This window comes from Chrysochloris asiatica, unplaced genomic scaffold, assembly GCF_000296735.1.
Source record: "Chrysochloris asiatica unplaced genomic scaffold, ChrAsi1.0 scaffold00135, whole genome shotgun sequence".
Taxonomy (NCBI): Eukaryota; Metazoa; Chordata; class Mammalia; order Afrosoricida; family Chrysochloridae; genus Chrysochloris; species Chrysochloris asiatica.
This window is the reverse complement of record NW_006408653.1, coordinates 1,890,586-1,910,026: the sequence shown is the minus strand read 5'-3', so window position 1 is coordinate 1,910,026 and position 19,441 is coordinate 1,890,586. Positions and strand designations below refer to the sequence as shown.

Genomic DNA, 19,441 nt, shown 5'->3' with positions numbered 1-19,441 from the left:
TTATGGGTCAGGACCGACTCGATGGCACCTAACAACAACAACAACTATTGTAGGACTACCCTATTTTTTACACAAATAACAGGCACATTATACATTTTCTCACACTGCACAATCCCCTCGTTCATTAGCTTTCTATGCTTGCAATGTATGTTATATGAGTGTGTGTGTTACTTATGTAGGTACATTATTTGTGGAGGAAAACATGGTGCTTCAAGGAAGTTATTTCAATTATGACCAACATGTATAGCTGTTTTCGAATTACAATCAATTTAAAATGTACTAAACTTGAGCCTCTTCCTCCGCATATCTTTTGTATATGTAAATCTTGTCTCCTGCATAAAGACAAATATACAAAGTTACTCAAAAACCTGTGTATACATTATTACAATTTCCTAATTTATGGCTAGGGTGCTGGTACTGAATTCAAAACAGATGTACAGCAATGATGACGTGACCAGTGACTCTCTGGGAGCAGTTCTGGACAGGTGAAAGGAGGGGCTGCTCTGGAGTCTGAAGCTCATTCTCTATAAATATGGATATTAAATATGGATCTTTTCAGACTGTAATTGTCTGAATTAGGAAGAAGGCCTAGTCCAGTGCCTGACACCTAGTGGTTACACAGTTAAATATTAGTTACCCTCTTCCTGTTCCCTATCTTCTGAGTCAGAATTTCATGGAAAATGCAACACTCCACTCTGACTTACTGTAAATTTAAAAAGCATGTGGGGAGTTGTAAATAACGTTCTTTCATCTTTCTTTTTTCCTTGATAATTCCTTCTGCCCTCCTACCAGAAATACAACAGTCTACAAGGAAACAAGAAAATAAATGCAGGAAAATTAGTGATTAAGGGGGAAATGATAAGTACTTCACATAAACAGTGAATTGAATATATGTCAAGGATGTTTTTGAGTGATTAAACCATTAATGAAAACTCTAAGAAATGTATACATGTTCTTCTCTCATTACTCATACCAACCCTATAGGAGACACCAACACAGAAAATGAAGACATCAGAGAGATCACCTCTGGGGCAAATTTGGAGAAAGACCTGGCAGACCATACCAGAAAACCACTTAAACCAAAACACAGTCTTGACATTCTCCTGTGAAGAACTCACCAAATGACTCTTTTTTTTTTTTTTTATTCATCCTATCGTATATCATTTCATTGCCATGGTTACAATCCCCTCCATGCATCATCAACCAACCAAAGGGTATACCCTGCAAGCCTGAGCCAGACTTTCAGTTATACATGATACAGAGTCTTGACCAAAAAGCTCACTGCCTAATTTGTGTGGTTCAGAGTTGAAAGAAAGATCTGACTTTGCATTGTCCTATTTCCAGAAGACAAGGTATACAAACTCTGAAAGAGGCAAAATACACAAACAAAAAACTCTTGGGTATACTCTCCACTTTTGTCATGGGCAAGTGTAGTGACAGAAGGAAATAAAGTTGTTTTGTAAATTACTTGTTTCTATGCTTTTCTCTTTTTTATTCCTTAAAAAAAAAAATCTATAAAAAATTACAAATATGATTAATTCTGAGGGTCAATTCACAAACAAATCCATGTCCTGTATTTCCATCACTCTTGAATAACACCCTTTGAACATCGTGATACTTTGAGTTGACCTCTTTAATAAAAGCAAAAAATGTAGGAAGCACATTGGACTGAGAATCAGAAGACCTGGGTTCTTAGCACTAGCTCTATTGTTGTTGTTGTTGTTATGTGCCGTGGAGTTGGTTCTGACTCATAGTGACCCTGTACAGGGTTTCTGAGGCTGTAAATCTTTACGGGAGCTGAAAGCCTCATCTTTCTCCTGCGGAACAGCTGGTAGTTTCAAACTGCTGACCTTGCGGCTCGCAGCCTGATTTGTAACCAGCTCTATTATGTAAGGTTAAATCACGTAACCTTAAACAAATTGTTGAAACTCTATGAGACTGAGTTTCTCCTCAATTGAAAAAAGAGATAACACCAACTGTCCTCTGTTCTTCACATAATCATTATTTGGAAGTAAATGAAATGTATAAAGATGTTAAGTGACCATAAGATGCAGTTGCATAAAAATACATCTATTTCCCTGGGATACTAGTATGATTTGTCTATCCACACATGTTATCATAAAGGAACACTTCCTCTAATATTTAAAACAAAAATAAAAAAAGTCAAGCTTTCCTCAAAAGCAAATTTACACTTTGTTATATTAAAAATGTGACAATAAGAAAGACTGAAAAAAACACATTTCTCATTGGAATGATCCCACATAAGTTTTTCTGGTCATTAGATGTAGCGCTTATTATGATATGGTAAATACTAGAAAAAGTCTAAAACATGCATCCAATTCTCTTCATTTTCAAATACAGTAGTGGACTAACTAAAATAGTTGTTTTATTAGTGAAATATCTACTTCATCTGATAGTAGATAAAAATGGGAAAAATCTAATTAAAAGTTCACACTTTAAGAAATAAAGTATGAAACAGACAAATGATCACAAAAGCTAGGGAATAAACAAGCAAAACTGACCGAGAAATGCAAATGTTTTCTTTGGGAAAAAACTACATTCCTATAAACAATGGACATCAGGGTTAGCTCTTAGTCTTGACTGCCTGCTATTAGTGCAGAAGCATCCATTCTTGCTAGTTACTTATTTTATCTCATTAATGCCATCAAACTCTAAAGCTAACTAAAGAAACAGTATTCCCCCTCCTCTTTGGGAGCCAAAGCAACAGAATCTAAAATTTTCTTCAAAAGAAAATAATTTTTCACTCCTTATTTTATGAAGAGACCAGACTGGAGTTTATGATCAAAACAGGAAAAGTAAAACCTTAAAAATAATGCTCTGAGCACTCTGCAATTTTGCTGCCCAAAATAGAACCTATATAGTCTATGCCACCAAATGAAAATTACAAGTTTGTAAGCATGCAGTCCAAATATGAAGCAAACAATTTTTTTTTATGTTTTAATGGTGATAAATGAGTGGAAAGAATTATCTTTATAGTAGATGCTTGTTGTTTATCGGCTATTTACATTTTGTTGGGTGATATTACTTTGAATGACTACCCAAACTAATTTGGACTTGAATTTGAATATAGAAAGGATAAACCTTGACTAATACATTATTTGAGCATGCTGTATTAAACAAAAGTCTCCTACACTTCGAATTAAGATGTTAATCACAACCTTTGAGATAATATGCTTTTCACTAAGGTTTAGAGCACAAACACACCACTCTTTAACACCCACAAGAACAATCAAGACCATTTTTTGTTATTGAGATATAATTTACTAGAATATTTTGAACTTCTGATGAAACCAATTTGCTCAGAATACTTTTGTTATGAGAATAGGTTCCTTTACAAAGGACAGTTTCTAAATTGAAATGCATATTCAAATCTTTAATTTTCTAACGTTTTAAAAAGTGGTTCATAGACCACAAAGCCTTTGAAGAATCACCTGAATAACTAACTCTATTAGAGTAAAGAGTCATCCAGACTAAAAGGATGGTCCTTCCAGCAGCATGTGCCCTTGCACACACACACACATTACAGATGACTGTACTTGGCTTCCCAACAAAGTTAATCACCTCTAAGAGTTATGGGAAAAGAAAAAAACAAAACACACAAAAAAAAAACTAAGGCAAAGACCACTACACTTGATTCCTTTTGCCACAAGGTTCAATTTCTCAACAGATTTTCATTTGCCTTGTCAGAATTCAAGTCCAGAACAACTGTCTCTCAGGAAAGGTCTCTTCCCTCTTGATACCATCTGTCTTTCAAACTACTGCCCCCTGCAATACACAAACACATACACACACTCATGCATGTATACACATCCCACTGACTCACAGAAATGACACACTTAGCTCGAAAAACATCCTCTAACAACTCTGGCCAACTGCTCATCTACTTTTGAGGATTTCATTAGCAGACTAGGAGGAGTGATTCAGCTGCAGACAGCAAATATTTAGAAAGTTTAAAAGTATCAAGTATGTATAAATATTTCCTGTGGAAATCTGGTTTTCATAGTTCTGGGTTGTTGTTTTTTTTTTCTAGTAAATGCACCCAAGTTACTATTCTTTTATGCATATTTCAACATCATTTATAGTCTTCTCTCCACTACTTCAAGAATCAGAGCAACCTTCACAAAATAAAAATATGTGTTTACTCAAAACAGTGAAATACTAATTTCAATAAGCAATTCGTTCTCAATCTTCTAATGTTCTTTAAAAAAGATTTTAAAAGCAAAAATAAATTCTTCCTGAAGATAACATATTTTATTTTAGATCATTATGTACAAATGCCTTTGTACAAGCATTACTAATCTTCCTTCATACATTTAGACCATCTCTTACTTGTCATCTTATACCCAAAATTATAAGAAAACTTGATTATAATTACTGAAAAGCACAAATTGACAAATGCACTCATATTAGATATTACCAAACCACCTTTTAGAATTAAGAATTGGGTATTTAAATAGCCATTAAAGACTTTAACAAATTGATATCATGGAATTAAAAATTGATAAGGATTTGATGAAATAGAAAATTAAGCAGTATATGAAATGTACTGTGATTTGTAGGTTTCACTAGTTTTTAATATTTAACTAAGTAATATGAAAAACCTGATAACCCATCTTTTAAAAATACAAACTAAAATTTACAATCTCCATCATCAACTATCAACTAGGAATTATCAAGTAATGTTTCTTTACTGCTTCTACTTTGTTTTTAATACTTTTTCTCTTAAAAGTTAAAAAAAAAATTATAATTCTTAATGCCATTACCTAGACCCATATAAAACATTACTAGCCACTTTTAAAAAGGGAGAGTAAATGAACAACTCTAAAACCGAAAAAAAAATGAACTTACAATTTGATAGCATATATGCTGTATTAATATATGTTATAGCCCATTATGGCATGTATATAACTAAACCCAGGCATTCATTTCTAAATCAATCCGTTCTTGAAATAAGAGGCTACCATGTGATTTTTAACCTAATAAAGTACTTTCTGTTTCTAGAAAATTAAAAATTGATGCAGCAAAAGCCTTTGTTGCAAAGAGGGCTTGGGGTTGGGTGAGCTTTCCCCCCTTTTTGATATTTAATTCAACTATACACAATGTAGCACACACAAGCAAAATACAATTGAGATACTGTTGTCTTTAACATTCCTATAGGAGACCAAATTCATTTGCATTGGAGAGAACACAATTACTGATTTTTGACTCATGAAAGACAAATTCATAGCTTTTTCCTACACTATCTCAATAGTATTCACACTATTCCAGGGAAATCATGTCTAGCAGTTCTTAGTTACTTCCTAGAAGTGGGTAGAAACTCCATGGTCCAAAGTTTTGTTTCTCACAGACTCATTCAACTTTAGTTACAAAAGCACATACAAGTTAACATATGTCTCAAAACAATGTCTGTTAAGATAGGGATTGTGTGCTCCCGAGAAAGATAAGGCTATCTGCTCCCATGAAGATTTAAAGCCCTGAAACCACATTCACTATGGCACTTAACAACAAATGGAGTGTGTGTGTGTGTGTGTGTGTCTGTGTTTTAAAGCTAAATTTTCATTAACATTAAAAATGAAATTTCTATTAAGGACGTTTCCACCACTTTTAACAGCATTTTAAAGTTTGCCAGTTTTCCCTCTTTTGAGCCATATATTATCACTGCTCAAAGTTACCATGCGAATTATTAAGAAACATGAAGAGGAAAAAGACCCAAAGATTTTTATCCAACAGAGCCTGAAACCAACTTAGAAAGAGAAATTGATACTTTGAACACGGTTTACATTACAACAATTTGCATTTAATAAGAATGTAATACATGTGGCAAAAAGAAAAAAGGGGGTTTCTACTTCTGAGTGATCCTGAGAAGATAATAGTATTTCTACTATAAAACAATACTAGTATGGTATTTAACAAAAAACTCCAATTGGTAAGCAACTGGCATGCAAATAATTTACAACTCAAAATAAATACATCTCCCCTCCCCCAAAGTTCATTACCTTAATGATATCTATTTGAGGATGTAGATATTAAAACTGATTCTTGAGAGCAGAAAAAAAAATCAGTACAATATAAAGAACATTAGACTCAACTGTTGAATGATTTTTTTTTTCAGTAAGCAATGAGGGGTAAATTGTTTTTATCACATTCACTTCAACTAACAGAAAAACCACATACAGAACTGACTTAATGCTGACAAATTTACTTCTAACTTGTTAATTTTCACTGCAATGCAACAAAAGAACACCAAAATAGTCACCATATAACATAAAAGCTTTGGTTTCAAATGTCAGAGCACCCTGCTTTTTGAAAGGCACAACGGTGGTTTCATGAGAACATACTACTCATCCTCAGGAATCTGAGCTCAGTACACAATACCAGTCATTAGCCATCTCTCCCTTACCCTGCAGTACAAGTAGCTAATTTCTGCATTTTAAACTAATAACAGAAAGGGTGAGGAAAAGAATTACACTGAAATCATCCAATCAGAAATAATGTAATCCCTCTACAGTAGAAGCTTATGCATACATTTGGGATGTTAGAAGTCATCAGTATAGTGAATCATAAACAGTACAGTTTAATCTACCTCCATATTGCCCACATGTTTAAAGAAATCATGTACTAATAGGGCTGTTGAAGTGCTAGATTCTTCTTTTTTTTTATTTCTACTAAAATTTGAAGATGCACTTTTAATTCTGAACTCCAGTAAAAACACAACAAAATTACTTAAATAATACTCCAGCTAATGACAAATAACCTCTGCATTTTGAAAGAAAAAAGATGAAGGAAAGGAAGCTGAAAGGAAAAAAAAAGTAGTATATTTATTGAAAGTTTTATGAGATGTTAATAAACATTAGGTAAACAATTATTTCACTTGTAGTGCCACATTAAATAACTTATGGTGCAATATTAAATAATGATACACCAGCTAGCCAAATTAAAATTCTAGTAATTTTTACTAATTATAACCTTTAAAGAAAAAACTTGCAACAGCTACAGAGCAAACAGCATTAGACATGTGTAAATAGATAGTCCATCAAATATGTTCAGTGGTTCTTTTAAATCTTGTTCAATATATTCATCAAAATTTCAAATGCTGTAAGACCAGTAATTTAAAATTAGAATACTTAATATGTCAAAAAGCTTCAATTTGGATTTCTCAAGCAAAAACCACACATTTTTTTTAAAGTATACGAACTTAACATACTTTATTGAAAAACCAATCAGTTACGCATTACATCCTTCCTAAAGGGAAGAATTTCATGTTACACTTGAAATTGCACATCAAAACTCAATAGCTTTAAAAACAAAACAAAATGGGGGAGGGGGCCTAAGCAGCTTTCTGATATATCACAGAGCTAAAGATATTTTGTTGCTTAAATTAAAACACAGCCAAAAATGTGCACGATTTTTTTAAAACTCCTTCAAAACATTTAAGTCCATACTGATAGAACAGTTTGTTTTTAATGCTCACACACAAAAACTAAGTTGTGGTTATACTACTATCACAAATTACAAAGGTGATAAGTCAAAGACTTCATTTAGAGTGTCCAATTCAGCTACTTAATGACTAATGGTGAAAAACTGTATGAATGGGATCTAAACTAAGTTACAACACACAGCAGGAGAAAACATTTATAATGAATCATAAAGGGCACAAATTTCAAGTGGCATTTACTATGAAAAACTTTAAACAAAGATGTTTTTCCTCATTTTCTTTTCTCAGGGACAATATATTCCCCTTGTAAGCAAAATCACTGTGGAGCAATTCAACCTCCATAAAACTTTTTACTCCCTCATTTACAACAGAACACTTAAATATAACTATAGATTCCACAGTGATGCTGGTTTAACTTCAAACATTTCTTAAAAGCAAAAACAAAATGCTCACAAGCAATATTCAGTAGTTCCAGTGACTAAAAAAGTGTGGCTTTCAAATGCCATCCAATCCAAACAACCTACTTCTTTACACCACTATGCAAAATAGTGACCCCCTTACAGAATTATTTTAATCATTCAACATTAAGCTATGTAAAAAACTAATTAATCCAGAGAAATTTAGTTAAGCAATTTAGCTGACACAGTAAATATTTACTCTTTAACATCTCACAGGAAGTGTTGACAAGCATTTGTTACCATTGTACTGGGGGTAGGATTGGAGTGGGGGGTGGGAGACAACTTTTGATAAACAAGTTAAAAGGTCCCAGAGAACTTAACATAGTGTTCCCACACCCCCACTAATAAAGCACCAGATAGTTCCCAAGTACAGCAAACACCTTATATAATGAAAGTAAAAAAGTAACTGTCGAAACTATATATTTCCACTACCAACACAAACAAAAGCCTTTCTAAAAACTATGAGCACATTTTTAAAAGCTGAGTGTACTTTTTTTTTTTTACTTAAACGTAAACCCAGTCACAAAATAACTAAGCAAAATATATTTACCTTAACTTTCTAGAGACTGAGTAATCAACTTCCATGATTTTCCCATGCAATTCCACTTTACCTTTAAAACAGAAATTCAAACACTCAGAACCTTGCTTAGATCAAACCCAAGGGGGTCTAGAAAGGGCACGTACAACACTCCACGCTCAAGCTCCACCTTCAGGCAGCCTCCAGGGGTCTCCCACTCGGTTCGAGCATGGAGAACTTGGTTCTCAGTGTAAGGAAAGGTGGGCGCCCCGTGTCTGGGGACGAGGTAGAGAAGGGTGCGAGCCCGAATCCGACCCCAGGTATAGCTGTGGGTGGCATTACCGGAAAAACAAATTTAATAAAGAGCGGCGCCAATTTGAAAGGATGAGCTCATTTGAAACTCAAGCTACAGGGCTGGCGCGGCCCCGCTCCGATCCCGGCCCCACCTCCCCATTGCGCTAACTCGGGACCCGAACGCTCCGCTGCGCTCGGTTCTTGCCCTCTCTTTCTCTCCGCCCGAAGAAAGCGCGCCGAAGCCCCCCGAGGTCCACGGTTGGGAGACCCCAGTTCCTGTCCGTGTCTGGGTGTCACCTTGGCCTCCCCGCCGCCCCGCACCCACCCACCCCACGCGCCCGTGGGGAAGGGGCTCCCGCCTGGCCCCGGAACAGGGGGTTCAGTCTCGTGACCGGGGGGCAAGCGCGGCTCCGAGCGGTGCGTGTGCGGGAGGGAGAGTTGGGGAGTGCGCGCGCGCGCGAGTTGTGTGTGTGTGTCGCTCTCCGTCTCCCGTCTGGGCTCCAGAGCGCTCGCGGGCCCCCCGGTCGCCTCTTTCCCGGTTCTCAGCCCGGGCCCCCACCGAGTTGAGACAGGCCACCTCGTAAAAAGGTGCTCCTGGCCGAGCGGGAGGCGGGGGGACGAGCGGCGGAAAGCCCACAGCCCCGAGTTCTTCTCAATAAAATCGGACAAAAAATTCAGAGAAAAATAGGAGCGCTTGAGAGACGAGCGAGACGGGACTGAGGTTCGGGAGAAGGCGAAGGAAGATGTGCTGTCGTTCAGAGCTGGAGTTAGTGGAGCAGGACCTCGGATAGGATCACCCGGGAGGCTTCGAGGGGGTGCTGAAAGTGGGGGGCTGCGGGGTGAGATGGGAGGGGGCTGGAAAGGAGAGTGCGGCTCGGGGAAAGCCAGAGGACGAGAGGTCCTGAGCGGGCACGAGGCACGGGAAGGTGGAAAGGACCGGCAAGGAGGAAGAAGATACAGGACTTCGGGGGTGTCCCTGACAAAGGGGGTGACGGGAAGGTCAGGGAAGAGGGGGGACAAGAGAGTGGGGGTGGGGGAACTCCGGAGAACAGCTGAAGACTCCAGGAGGACGAGGGTGCCCCCGGAGAGCGAACGAGCCTCGAGGACCCTCGGAGCAGCACGGGGGACACCCTGGGGCTGTGGCCCAGAAGGCGGGGGGCAAGCCCGGAGGTGTGGGGGGAGGGGATCGAGTCGTCCCAGGAGCAGGCGGACAGACAAGAGTTGAGAATCTGGTGCGTGGAAGTGAGCGTGCGGGCGCAGGAGCCCTAGCCGGGCGCCGCCCGCCGCGCTTGGCCTCCCTAGGGGCGCCGTCCCGGGCGGAGCGGGTCGAAGCAGGGGAAGGAGGACAGTGTCGAGTGCTCACCCGAGAGGGTCTCAATGGCGCGGATGGCCCAGTTCTGGTCCGGGTAGTCCACGAAGGCGTAGCCGGACTTGAGGAGGACCTGTCCCGCCAGGGGCAGCTTCCTGTCCCCGAAGAGCTGCCGGAGATCGTCGGCGGTGACGGCGGGGCTCAGGTTCCCGATGTAAAGCTTGTTCATCATCCGTCCCTTCCCCGAGAGCCCGTGGCTCCCCCGGCCCGGTACCCGGCGCTCCTCGCCTCCTCCGCTGCCCTCGTATCTCCTCCTCCTCCTCCGCCCCCCCTCCCCGCCCTCCCCCCGCCCGCCCGCCACCCACCCCCACCCTCAGCCTGGCTCCCCCCACCGCGGCCGGCCCGGCCCGCCTGGGGGCAGAGGCGGAGGCGGGGACTCAGCGCGGCTGCCTCCTCGGGGCAGAGTCCCGGGCCGGGCGGCGGCGGCGCGCGGACAAAGCTCTCTCTGCTTCCCACTCTCCTCTCTAGGCGGTGGCGGGAGGAGGAGCAGCAGCGGGCTGCGGCGGCGGCTCACCCCGCGTGTGTCTGTGAGAGAGTTTGTACGGGCGTGTGCGCAGCCGAGAGTGAGCGAGCGAGCGCCCCCTCCCCGCCCCGCTGCACCCCTAGCCTGGCGCCGCCGCGCTCTAAGCGCTCGGCGTGGCTACCCGGGCTCTTGCCCCGCGCCGGGCGGGCGGGAGAGGGTCGCGGTCCCGGGCGGGGGCTCCCAGGCGCCGGAAGCCGGGGCGACCACGGTGCAGAGGCCGGGCAAACGGCGGAGTGCGGAAGACGCTCCCTAGGCTCGGGTGGGAGTGCGCAAAGGGGCGCGGGGAAGCGGCTGAGAGCCGCGGGCGTGGGAGGAAGAACTGTAAGTGAGTGAAGAGAAGGGGTGTGCGTCAGGTGGACCGGATGTAAGTGCGCGGCTGCGGGAAGGTGTGTCTGGGAGGTGAGAGGCTAGGGCAGGCTGGGAGACGACAACTTTCACGGCGAGTTGGCCAAGTCTAGCTCCCTGCGCGTTCCCGGGCGCAGCGCTAGCCTTGAGACCAGTTCCCCGCCCGACCTTCCGAGGCCACCGGGCGGCACGTATGGTCGTGGAATCACGACGCGAATCTGAACACCTAGATCCCTGGCCAGGCCAGGCCATCACGGGTTGTGCATGCCTGAAAAGTTGGCACCTGGTCCTGAGCCTCAGTTTCCCAACTCGAAAGAGAAGGCAGAAGGCCAAAGCAGAGTCAATTCCCCTCTGCCCGAACTCTACACGCCTGTAATCTCGCGGCTGGCGGCAACCTGTAGTTGGCAGTTGCTCTCTATTCTGGAAAGTGCTGAGGGCTTCTCTGGCGGCCTGAGAAGCCAGGTGGCGGGAGAAAAAGCAATTGAGGGGCTGCGGCCGAGATGACTGACGTTTACTGCCAGGCGGCGCGGCCGGTCCAGTGTTCCAGAACCAGGGTGGTAGGAGGCGAGAGTGCCTGGGAGCTGAAGTGCTTAGCCTTGGAAGAGTTCCCGAACAACTGGGAAAGGCAGGGAGAGGAAAGAGATCCTTCCAGGCAGATGAAACAACGTGACCGACGGAAGAGGCTGGGTTGGAGTGAGAGCAGCCTGAGCAGAGGGGCTTGGGAAGGAGACAGTGGCTGAAAGGTAGCTGCGCGTTCCGGGGCCCAGCTGGGAGCTTGGTGGGTAGAGCTTGGTCACAGCCAGGAAATGAAATTCTACAGTAAAGAAAAATGGGAGAATACATTGGTGAAAGGAAGAAAGTGCGTTCTGGACTCTGGGACTTTAGGAGAGGTGATGGTTTCACATAGAAAATGTTGAGTTTGTGAGGGCATCAAGACTCTGTGGGAAAGCCTCAAATGTCGGGATGGAACAGGTTTGGGCCTCCTGACTGGACCCCAATATCCTCACCTATAAAAAGGGAAAAACGGGAGATCCGTGGCTCTGTAGAATAAGCACTGAACTGTGAACCACTAGGTCAGCAGTTCAAACCCACCAGCCTCTCCGTGAGAGAAAGATGAGGCTTTCGGCTCCTCCAAAGATTTACTGCCTCGGAAATCCTATACAGGGTCACTATAAGCCAGAACCAACTCCCAATCACTAACAACCGCAAAAAGGTAATAAAACCCCAACCTTGCAAAGCTGTTATGAGGACTACATGAAAGATAAATAAGCAAATGTGTTGAGATACCACAGACCATTCTCACTCTAGGAACTCATGAGTTTTAAAATATTTTCTTTGAAGGAAAGCGATCTCTCTAAATAATCAATTGTCCTGTGGAGAAAATAATATCCAGTCTCACATACTTATTTGCAGTTATTTGAATTCTGGATTTTGTCTAAAATGTTTACATATTTCCTCCTCTCTCACAAAGGAATTGGATCGTATTGCTTCTGGCATTGGGAATGGACTTTGCCATTACTTCCCAAACGAATGGATAAACTAGATGTGGATGCTTTCAAACTAAAATGTCGTGGAAAATCACAAATGAAAACTGCTTGTGTGTGCTTAAACCTCAGCAGACTAAGGAAGGCAATTGTCCTCAGATTATACAGATGGTCATAACTGTTAGGAACATTCATATCAGTGCCCTCTGCCTGTTTATTTTACTTACAGTAATGCAATGCTAAGGAGTCCTATGGTGCTATAGGATAAGCACTTGAAAACAAGGTCAGTTTGAGCTACAAGGTTTGTGGTTCAAACTCACCAGTCAGTCGTTGGAAACCCTAAACAGAGTAGCTATGAGTCGGAACCGACTCCACAGCATATCACCACCACCACCACCAATGCACATATTCTAAAAGGAGAACCAAGAGAGTGACAAGGATAATTGGTCTCATTTTACTCCAGGAGATGTGTATAACTTTTAAACTATTTCAGGCTTATCAGTTCTCTTGTTCTACTATAAAACCTCAAACATTGTTGCATTGTTGGTCTAATGGTCAGCACACATCATCTTACAATTCTTGTCAGAGATAACTCTTGTGACCTCTTCTTGCCCTGTTTCACCTGGTCACTTTCCAACTCTTTTTTTTTTTTTTTTTTTTGACTTTCCAACTCTTATCTGAGAAATAACAGCTATTTTACTGGAATCTGCCTTCTGTCCTGCTGGTGGTTTGTAAACAATGCTTCTGCAGTAGAAGAGCTTGGGAGCTTACAAGAGACAGCATCTCATTCAGCTTAGAGTGGGGGAGGAGAGCATTATGGAAGAAGAGGCTGGAACTGGGTTTTGAATACTTACTAGGAATTTGCTAGGATAGGAGAAAGAGTGGGAGAAGAAATGCATTCTAGGCAGGCTTTGTAAAATAATCTGTCCCACACCTGAAAATGAGTCCAAACATTTATTCAGAAATAAATTTGAGATAGAACAGAGGAAATAAATACCCCTCCTAAAAAAGTTTCCAGAATTAGACATAGATCTCTAGGTTTAAGGGTTTCACTGAAAACCATACACAATGAATAAAGGATTCAGAGCAAAAGCGTATCATTGTGAAATCTGGAACTCTTATCAAAATTTAAAACAGCTAAAGGAAAAACAGGTAACATACAAAGGATGTAGAATGCAAATTGGACTGCTTTTCTAAAACCTAAAGCTAGAAGGCAATTGAGAAATGAATGCCTTCAAAAGTGAGTAGAAATTATTTTCAATCTAGAATTCGAAATCTCTTTAGATTATCAATTAAACAGACATGCAGTGATTCAGACATGCACCCATTCTTGGGAAGCTGCTGGAAGATAAGCACATGGGACTTAACAAAAGCATGGGAGAGAGAGAGACATAGGATTTGAAAAATAGGGAACTGAATACAGGAGACTATGAATTGAAGATTCCGAATGCCAACAATGCAGCCATCTCAGAGAGTAATCAGCACAGATTGGAGTAGGATGATAGCTGGTTCAGAGAGACTTCAGGTAGAAAAAAATGGAAGTGATGCTTAGTAATTATTTCTGATAGGATGTTGGAATATTTAGAAAAATATCAATTACAGGTGTATGACAAAACCAGCCAAAAGGAAAAACAAGGAAATCATTAACTCTAGGAAAAATACATAGTCTTAACCAAAAAAGGAGCCCTGGTCATAGGTTCAGCAGTAAAAGTATTTGTACAGTCATAATGTAATGATGTACTTAAAGAGCATTCTACATAAAGAGAATTTACAAATCAATTAGGGAAAAAGGACCATTAGTAAAACGGACAAATTATGTGAATAGGATATATCACAGAAGATGAAACTCAAATGAGCACTAAGCTCAAATCATGAGTAATGGAGTAAATGAAATTAAAGCCATTTACAACCATCAAACTGGCAAAAATTAAAGATTATGATGATTCAAGGTATTGGTGTAGGTGAGGTGAATGAGAAATAGGCGTCCATTTCTTGCCAGAGTATATACACTGGTACAATTACACAGAAGATTGCAGATGTCATATGCCTGGCAACCTCTCTCCAGTTCTCCTAGATGTCTAAATTTTCTTAGCTCATCACTCTTCATACCTTCATCTCCTCTTAATAGAAGCAATCAGAAGAGCACATCCACAAACTCTCACCATATCTGCCTACTTACCTGTGTCTGTGCCCATAAACTCTGCCTTCTCGCCATGGATGACTAGGTATGATCCAGAAGAGAGAAAAACAACAGATGATTCCAAAGAAAATAAATAAATATGCATACTCTTGGAGCCCCAGTGGTGCAATGGTTACATGCTCTGCTGCTAACCGAAAAGGTTGGGGCTTCAAACCCACTGTGGTGGTGGTGGTTGTGTGTGTCGATTTGGTTCTAACGCATAGTGACCCAATATAAGGTTTCTGGGCTGTAAATCTTTACGAGTAGAAAGCTTCATCTTTCTCCCGTGGAGTGGCTGGTGGATTTGAACTGTTGACCTGCGTAACCCACTATGCTAACAGAACTCCTTTAAACCCATCATAATCTGTAAAGAAACCCTATAAGACAATTCTACTCTGTCGTATAGGGTTGCTATATGTTGAAATCAACGGCCACAGGTTTTATTTTTGCTATTGTTTTTACCTTTTGATTTAACAATTTCTCCTCTAAAGAAATGCTACATATGCACATGTAAACAGGCGCAAGACTACTTGTTGTAGGACTATGATAGTGAAAATTTGAAATTTCTATCAGCAAGAAAATTAATTTTGATAAACTGATATAGCCATACATTGAGTCATACACATCCAGGTGAAAGAGTATGCAAATTTATTCATTTCCTCCAGAATTATTAACTTCTTACTCCCTCTCTTCTTGATGGAATAAATGAAGTAAGCTACATGTATCAAAATTTCAAACAAAAACACATAGTGTTGAGTGAAATGTTATATTGTAGAAGGATATGTTTGTTATGATGACATTTATATAAAGTTTGTAAAACAATTCTTTGGGTTGGTTATGGGTACATGTTGTATGGTGTAATTGTATAAAAGCAGTATGGGAATGAGAAGCTTCAAATGTTTACTTCTGGTAAGGGAAAAAAGGAAAGAAGAAGAACACAGATTTTCAGTGCATGAATGTTATTTTTTATAAAACTGCATGATGGGTACATGAGTACTCTTTTTTAACATTTGGGTAACAAAATGTCTGTTTTGTTGATTTTCAAAACAAATTTTCAAAAATTTGATTTTCAAAACAAATTATGTATCATAAGTACCAGGAGCTACCAATTAGAACTTCTAAATCAAAAATTTCGGAGCTGAATCTACAGTTTAAAAAAATTAATAGTATTTCATGCAAGAAGGTTGCAAGAGTAGTTCAGAGAAGTCCCACATACCATTTACACAGATTTCTCAAATTTTAAATTTTTTACCACATTAAGAAATGTTTGCCAATGGAGACAGAGAAAATTAGAATTATCTGTAATTCTACTACCTTGAGATATCACTTTAGCCTTTTCCCTAAATGTATAAAAATATTTTTGTCTTACAAAATGAAAATCTTCCTCTATAAGGAAAAAAAAAGAGAGAGTTATGGCAAAGATATATTTTGGGATATATAGAGAAGGGGGACCCTAGCTTTTCTCAGGGGGAAGGTAGGAAAGAGAAAAGGACCCTTAAGCTAACTTCTTTAAAATGGTGTGACAGGGGAACACATGGGACATAGTACTTCCAGAAAGTGATCACAGCAACAGTATGGACAAATAAATGACGAGACAGAACCCTTTTGTGATCTGTGAATACTTCCAGATCAGAACACAGGGTACATTTTTTTTTTTTTTTTTTTTTTGATCACAGATCACCTTAGGCATGGTGTTTATTAATTTGGACACTGTACAAATATTACAATTTCCTTTTATTGCAAAAAGTATAAAAATAATCTTTATATAGGAATCCATTCATTACTATAAATCTTTCTAAATCTCTGCAGATGGCTCTAACTGAGGGGAAATGAACAAACAAGGGACTATCCTCAGGGACCAACCCATTCAAATTACTATCTAGAGACCTGTTCCTTCTGGTCAACACCCCACCACCACCACCACCACCACCACCTACAGGTTCTCAGGGCTAGGGCAGAGCAGAAGGGGCACCTACAAGGTCAGCAAGAACTGTAGGGTCAGTGGTGGGCAGCCTCGAGGTCTAGGGAATGGTGCTGGTAAACTGGTAAGAAGATGAGGCTGGGATTATCATGGGCTTTGCAAGTGAGTTTAGGATTTATCCCCAGCGATTTCTGAAGCTTTTTACAAATGTTAAGCAGGAAAGTGACATAATAAGATCTGTATTGCACAATTATTCAAATGGCATTTGAGAAAGTTTTTAAAAATTTTGCATTTGTTTTATCCATTTTTCAGTTTCTCTGAACCACTTGAAAGTACATTGCAGAAAGGAAGTTTCTGTGTTCCTAAATAGTTTATGTTTATATATAAAAAAAACAAAACAGCCTCCTATGCAATCCCAGCACAATGATCAAAATCCGGGGATAAGAATTGATACTGTAAACTACAGGCCTTATTCATATTTCACCAACTGTGTCAATACAGTTTGTTTTAGCAAATGATCCCAGATCATTTGTTACATTTAGTTGTCTTGTCTCTTACTTGTTGTTAAGTGCCATCGAGTTGGTGACAACTCATAACAAGCACTATGTAAAACAGAACTAAACACTGCCCTGTCCTGTACCATCTCACAACTACTGCTGTTTGAGCTCATTTGTGCAGCCACTGTGTCAATCTATCAAACTGAATGTCTTCCTCTTTTCTGTTGACCTTCTACTTTACCAAGCACGATATCCTTCTCCAGAAATGAGTCCCTCCTGATATCATGTCCAAAATAACATGAGATGAGTCTCTCCATCTGCGTTTCAAAGAATTCTGGGAGTACTTCTTCCGATGTAGATTTATTCCTTCTTCAGACAATCCATACTATATTAAATATTCTTGGGAAGAAAAAAAAAAACCATGATTCAAAAGCTGAATTATTTTCTGGCCTTCCTTATTCATTGTCCAGCTTTCACATACATGTTGTTGCTAGGTGTCTTCAAGTCAACTCCAAGTCATAGCGATCCTATGCACAATAAAACAAAACACTGCCCAGTACTGCACCATCCTCACAATTGTCATTACGCTTGAGTCCCACTATGCCAATCCATCTTACTGGAGATCTTCCTCTTTTTCACTGACTCTTCACTTTAGTAAGCATGGTGTCATTCTACACAGACTGATCCCTCATGATCATATGTCCAAAGTATTTGAGACAAAGTCTAAGGAGCATTCTAGCTGTACTTCTCCCAATACAGATTTATTTGTTATTCATTGTCCAAATTTTATTTTGTATATAAGGCTGTGAAAATATCATGGCTTGGGTCAGGTGCACCTTAGTCCTCAAACTGATATCTCTGCCCTTGAACATTTTTAAAGATCTCATACAGCCAATTTGCCTAATGCAATATGACATTTGATGTTTTGAGCTGCTTCCATGAGTGTTGATAGTGGGTTCAAGCAAAATGAAGTCTTTGACAACATAAATCTTTGCTCCATTTATCATGAGGTTATTTATTGGTCCAGTGGTATCCTCTGCTTTCAGCCAAGATCCGTCAAACATCAGCAATGATATTCCTCATTCCACATCCTCTTCTGAATCCAGCTTGAACCTCTGGAAGTTCTCTGTATGCTTGCAAAATGTATGCTTGCAAAAATTTCTGTATTACCTTTAGTAAAACTTTACTCGCATGGGATATCAAAGATATTGTCCAAAGATTTCTGCATACTGGTGGGTGTCACCTCTCTTTGGAATGGGCACAAATACGGATCCCTTCCAAGCATTTGGCCAGATAGTTGTCTTCCAAATTTCTTGGCATAGACAGGTGAGCGCCTACAGTGCTGCCTCACTTTCTTGAAAGATTTCAATTTTATTCTATCACTTCCTGGTGCCTTGTTCATTGCCAGTGCCTTCAATGTACCTTGGACTTCTTCCTTCAGTATCATTGGCTCTTGATCATATGCTACCTCTTGAAATGGTTGAACATGAACCATTTCCTTTTGGTACAGTGACTCTATGCATTCCTTCCATCTTCTTTTGATGTTTTAAGCACCGTTCAATAATTTGCCCACAAAATCTTTCAATAATGAAAGTTGAAGCTTGGATTGTTTCTTCAGTTCCGCAGCTTGAGAAATGCTGGCATGTTCTTCCTTTTTGGTTTTCTGACTCCAGATCTATACAGATTTTGTTGTAATATTTGACTTTATCTTCTCAAGCTGACCTTTGAAATTTTCTGTTCAGCTCTTGTACCTCCTTATTTCTTCCATTTGCTTTAGCATCTCTACATTGGAGAGCAAGTTTCAGTGTCTCTTCAGACATCCATTTTGATCTTTTCCTTCTTTCTTTGACTTCTCAGTAACCCTTTGCTTTCTTCATGTATGATGTTCTAAATGTCATCCCACAACTCTTCTGGTCTTCGGTCTTTAGTGTTTAATTTATCAAATCTGTTCTTCAGATGATCTCTAAATTAACTATGATACTTACTACAAATCTTTTCACCCAAGTTTTGTCTTTTGATTTTGTTTTTGCTGGGTTTTTTTTCCTCCAAGCAAAACCTTTTACTTTTACATTGTCAGTATTACAAAGCTTTTCTCTTATTGCATTTTATTTTGAGCTATCATTAGTATGCATTCCACTCCAAACCTAAACCCATTGTCTCACAGCAACCCTATAGGACAGAATAGAACTGCCCTATCAGGTTTCCAAGGAGCTCTGGTAACGTAGTGGTTATGAATCAGCTGTGAACCTTAAAAGCAGCAGTTCAAAACTACCAGCTGCTCCGCAGGAGAAAGATGAAGCTTTCTGCTCCCATAAAGATTTACAGCCTCGGAAACCCTATACAGGGTGGCTATGGGTCAGAACTGACTTGACTGCACTTAACAATAACAAAAACATCA

The 19,441-nt window shown here is 40.3% G+C and overlaps 1 protein-coding gene across 1 annotated transcript in view; it reads right to left on the bottom strand.

Annotated features, from left to right (window-relative positions):
- IGF2BP2 (insulin-like growth factor 2 mRNA binding protein 2) overlaps positions 1-10,266 on the bottom strand; it is a 221,188-nt gene extending 210,922 nt beyond the window's left edge. The window contains exons 1-2 of the mRNA XM_006869759.1: positions 10,089-10,266; positions 8,465-8,525 (exon numbers count right to left, since the gene is read on the bottom strand). Of these exons, the coding sequence (XP_006869821.1) occupies positions 8,465-8,525; positions 10,089-10,266 (239 nt within the window). The remainder of the gene's footprint in view (positions 1-8,464; positions 8,526-10,088) is intronic.
- Positions 10,267-19,441: the final 9,175 nt, after the last annotated feature.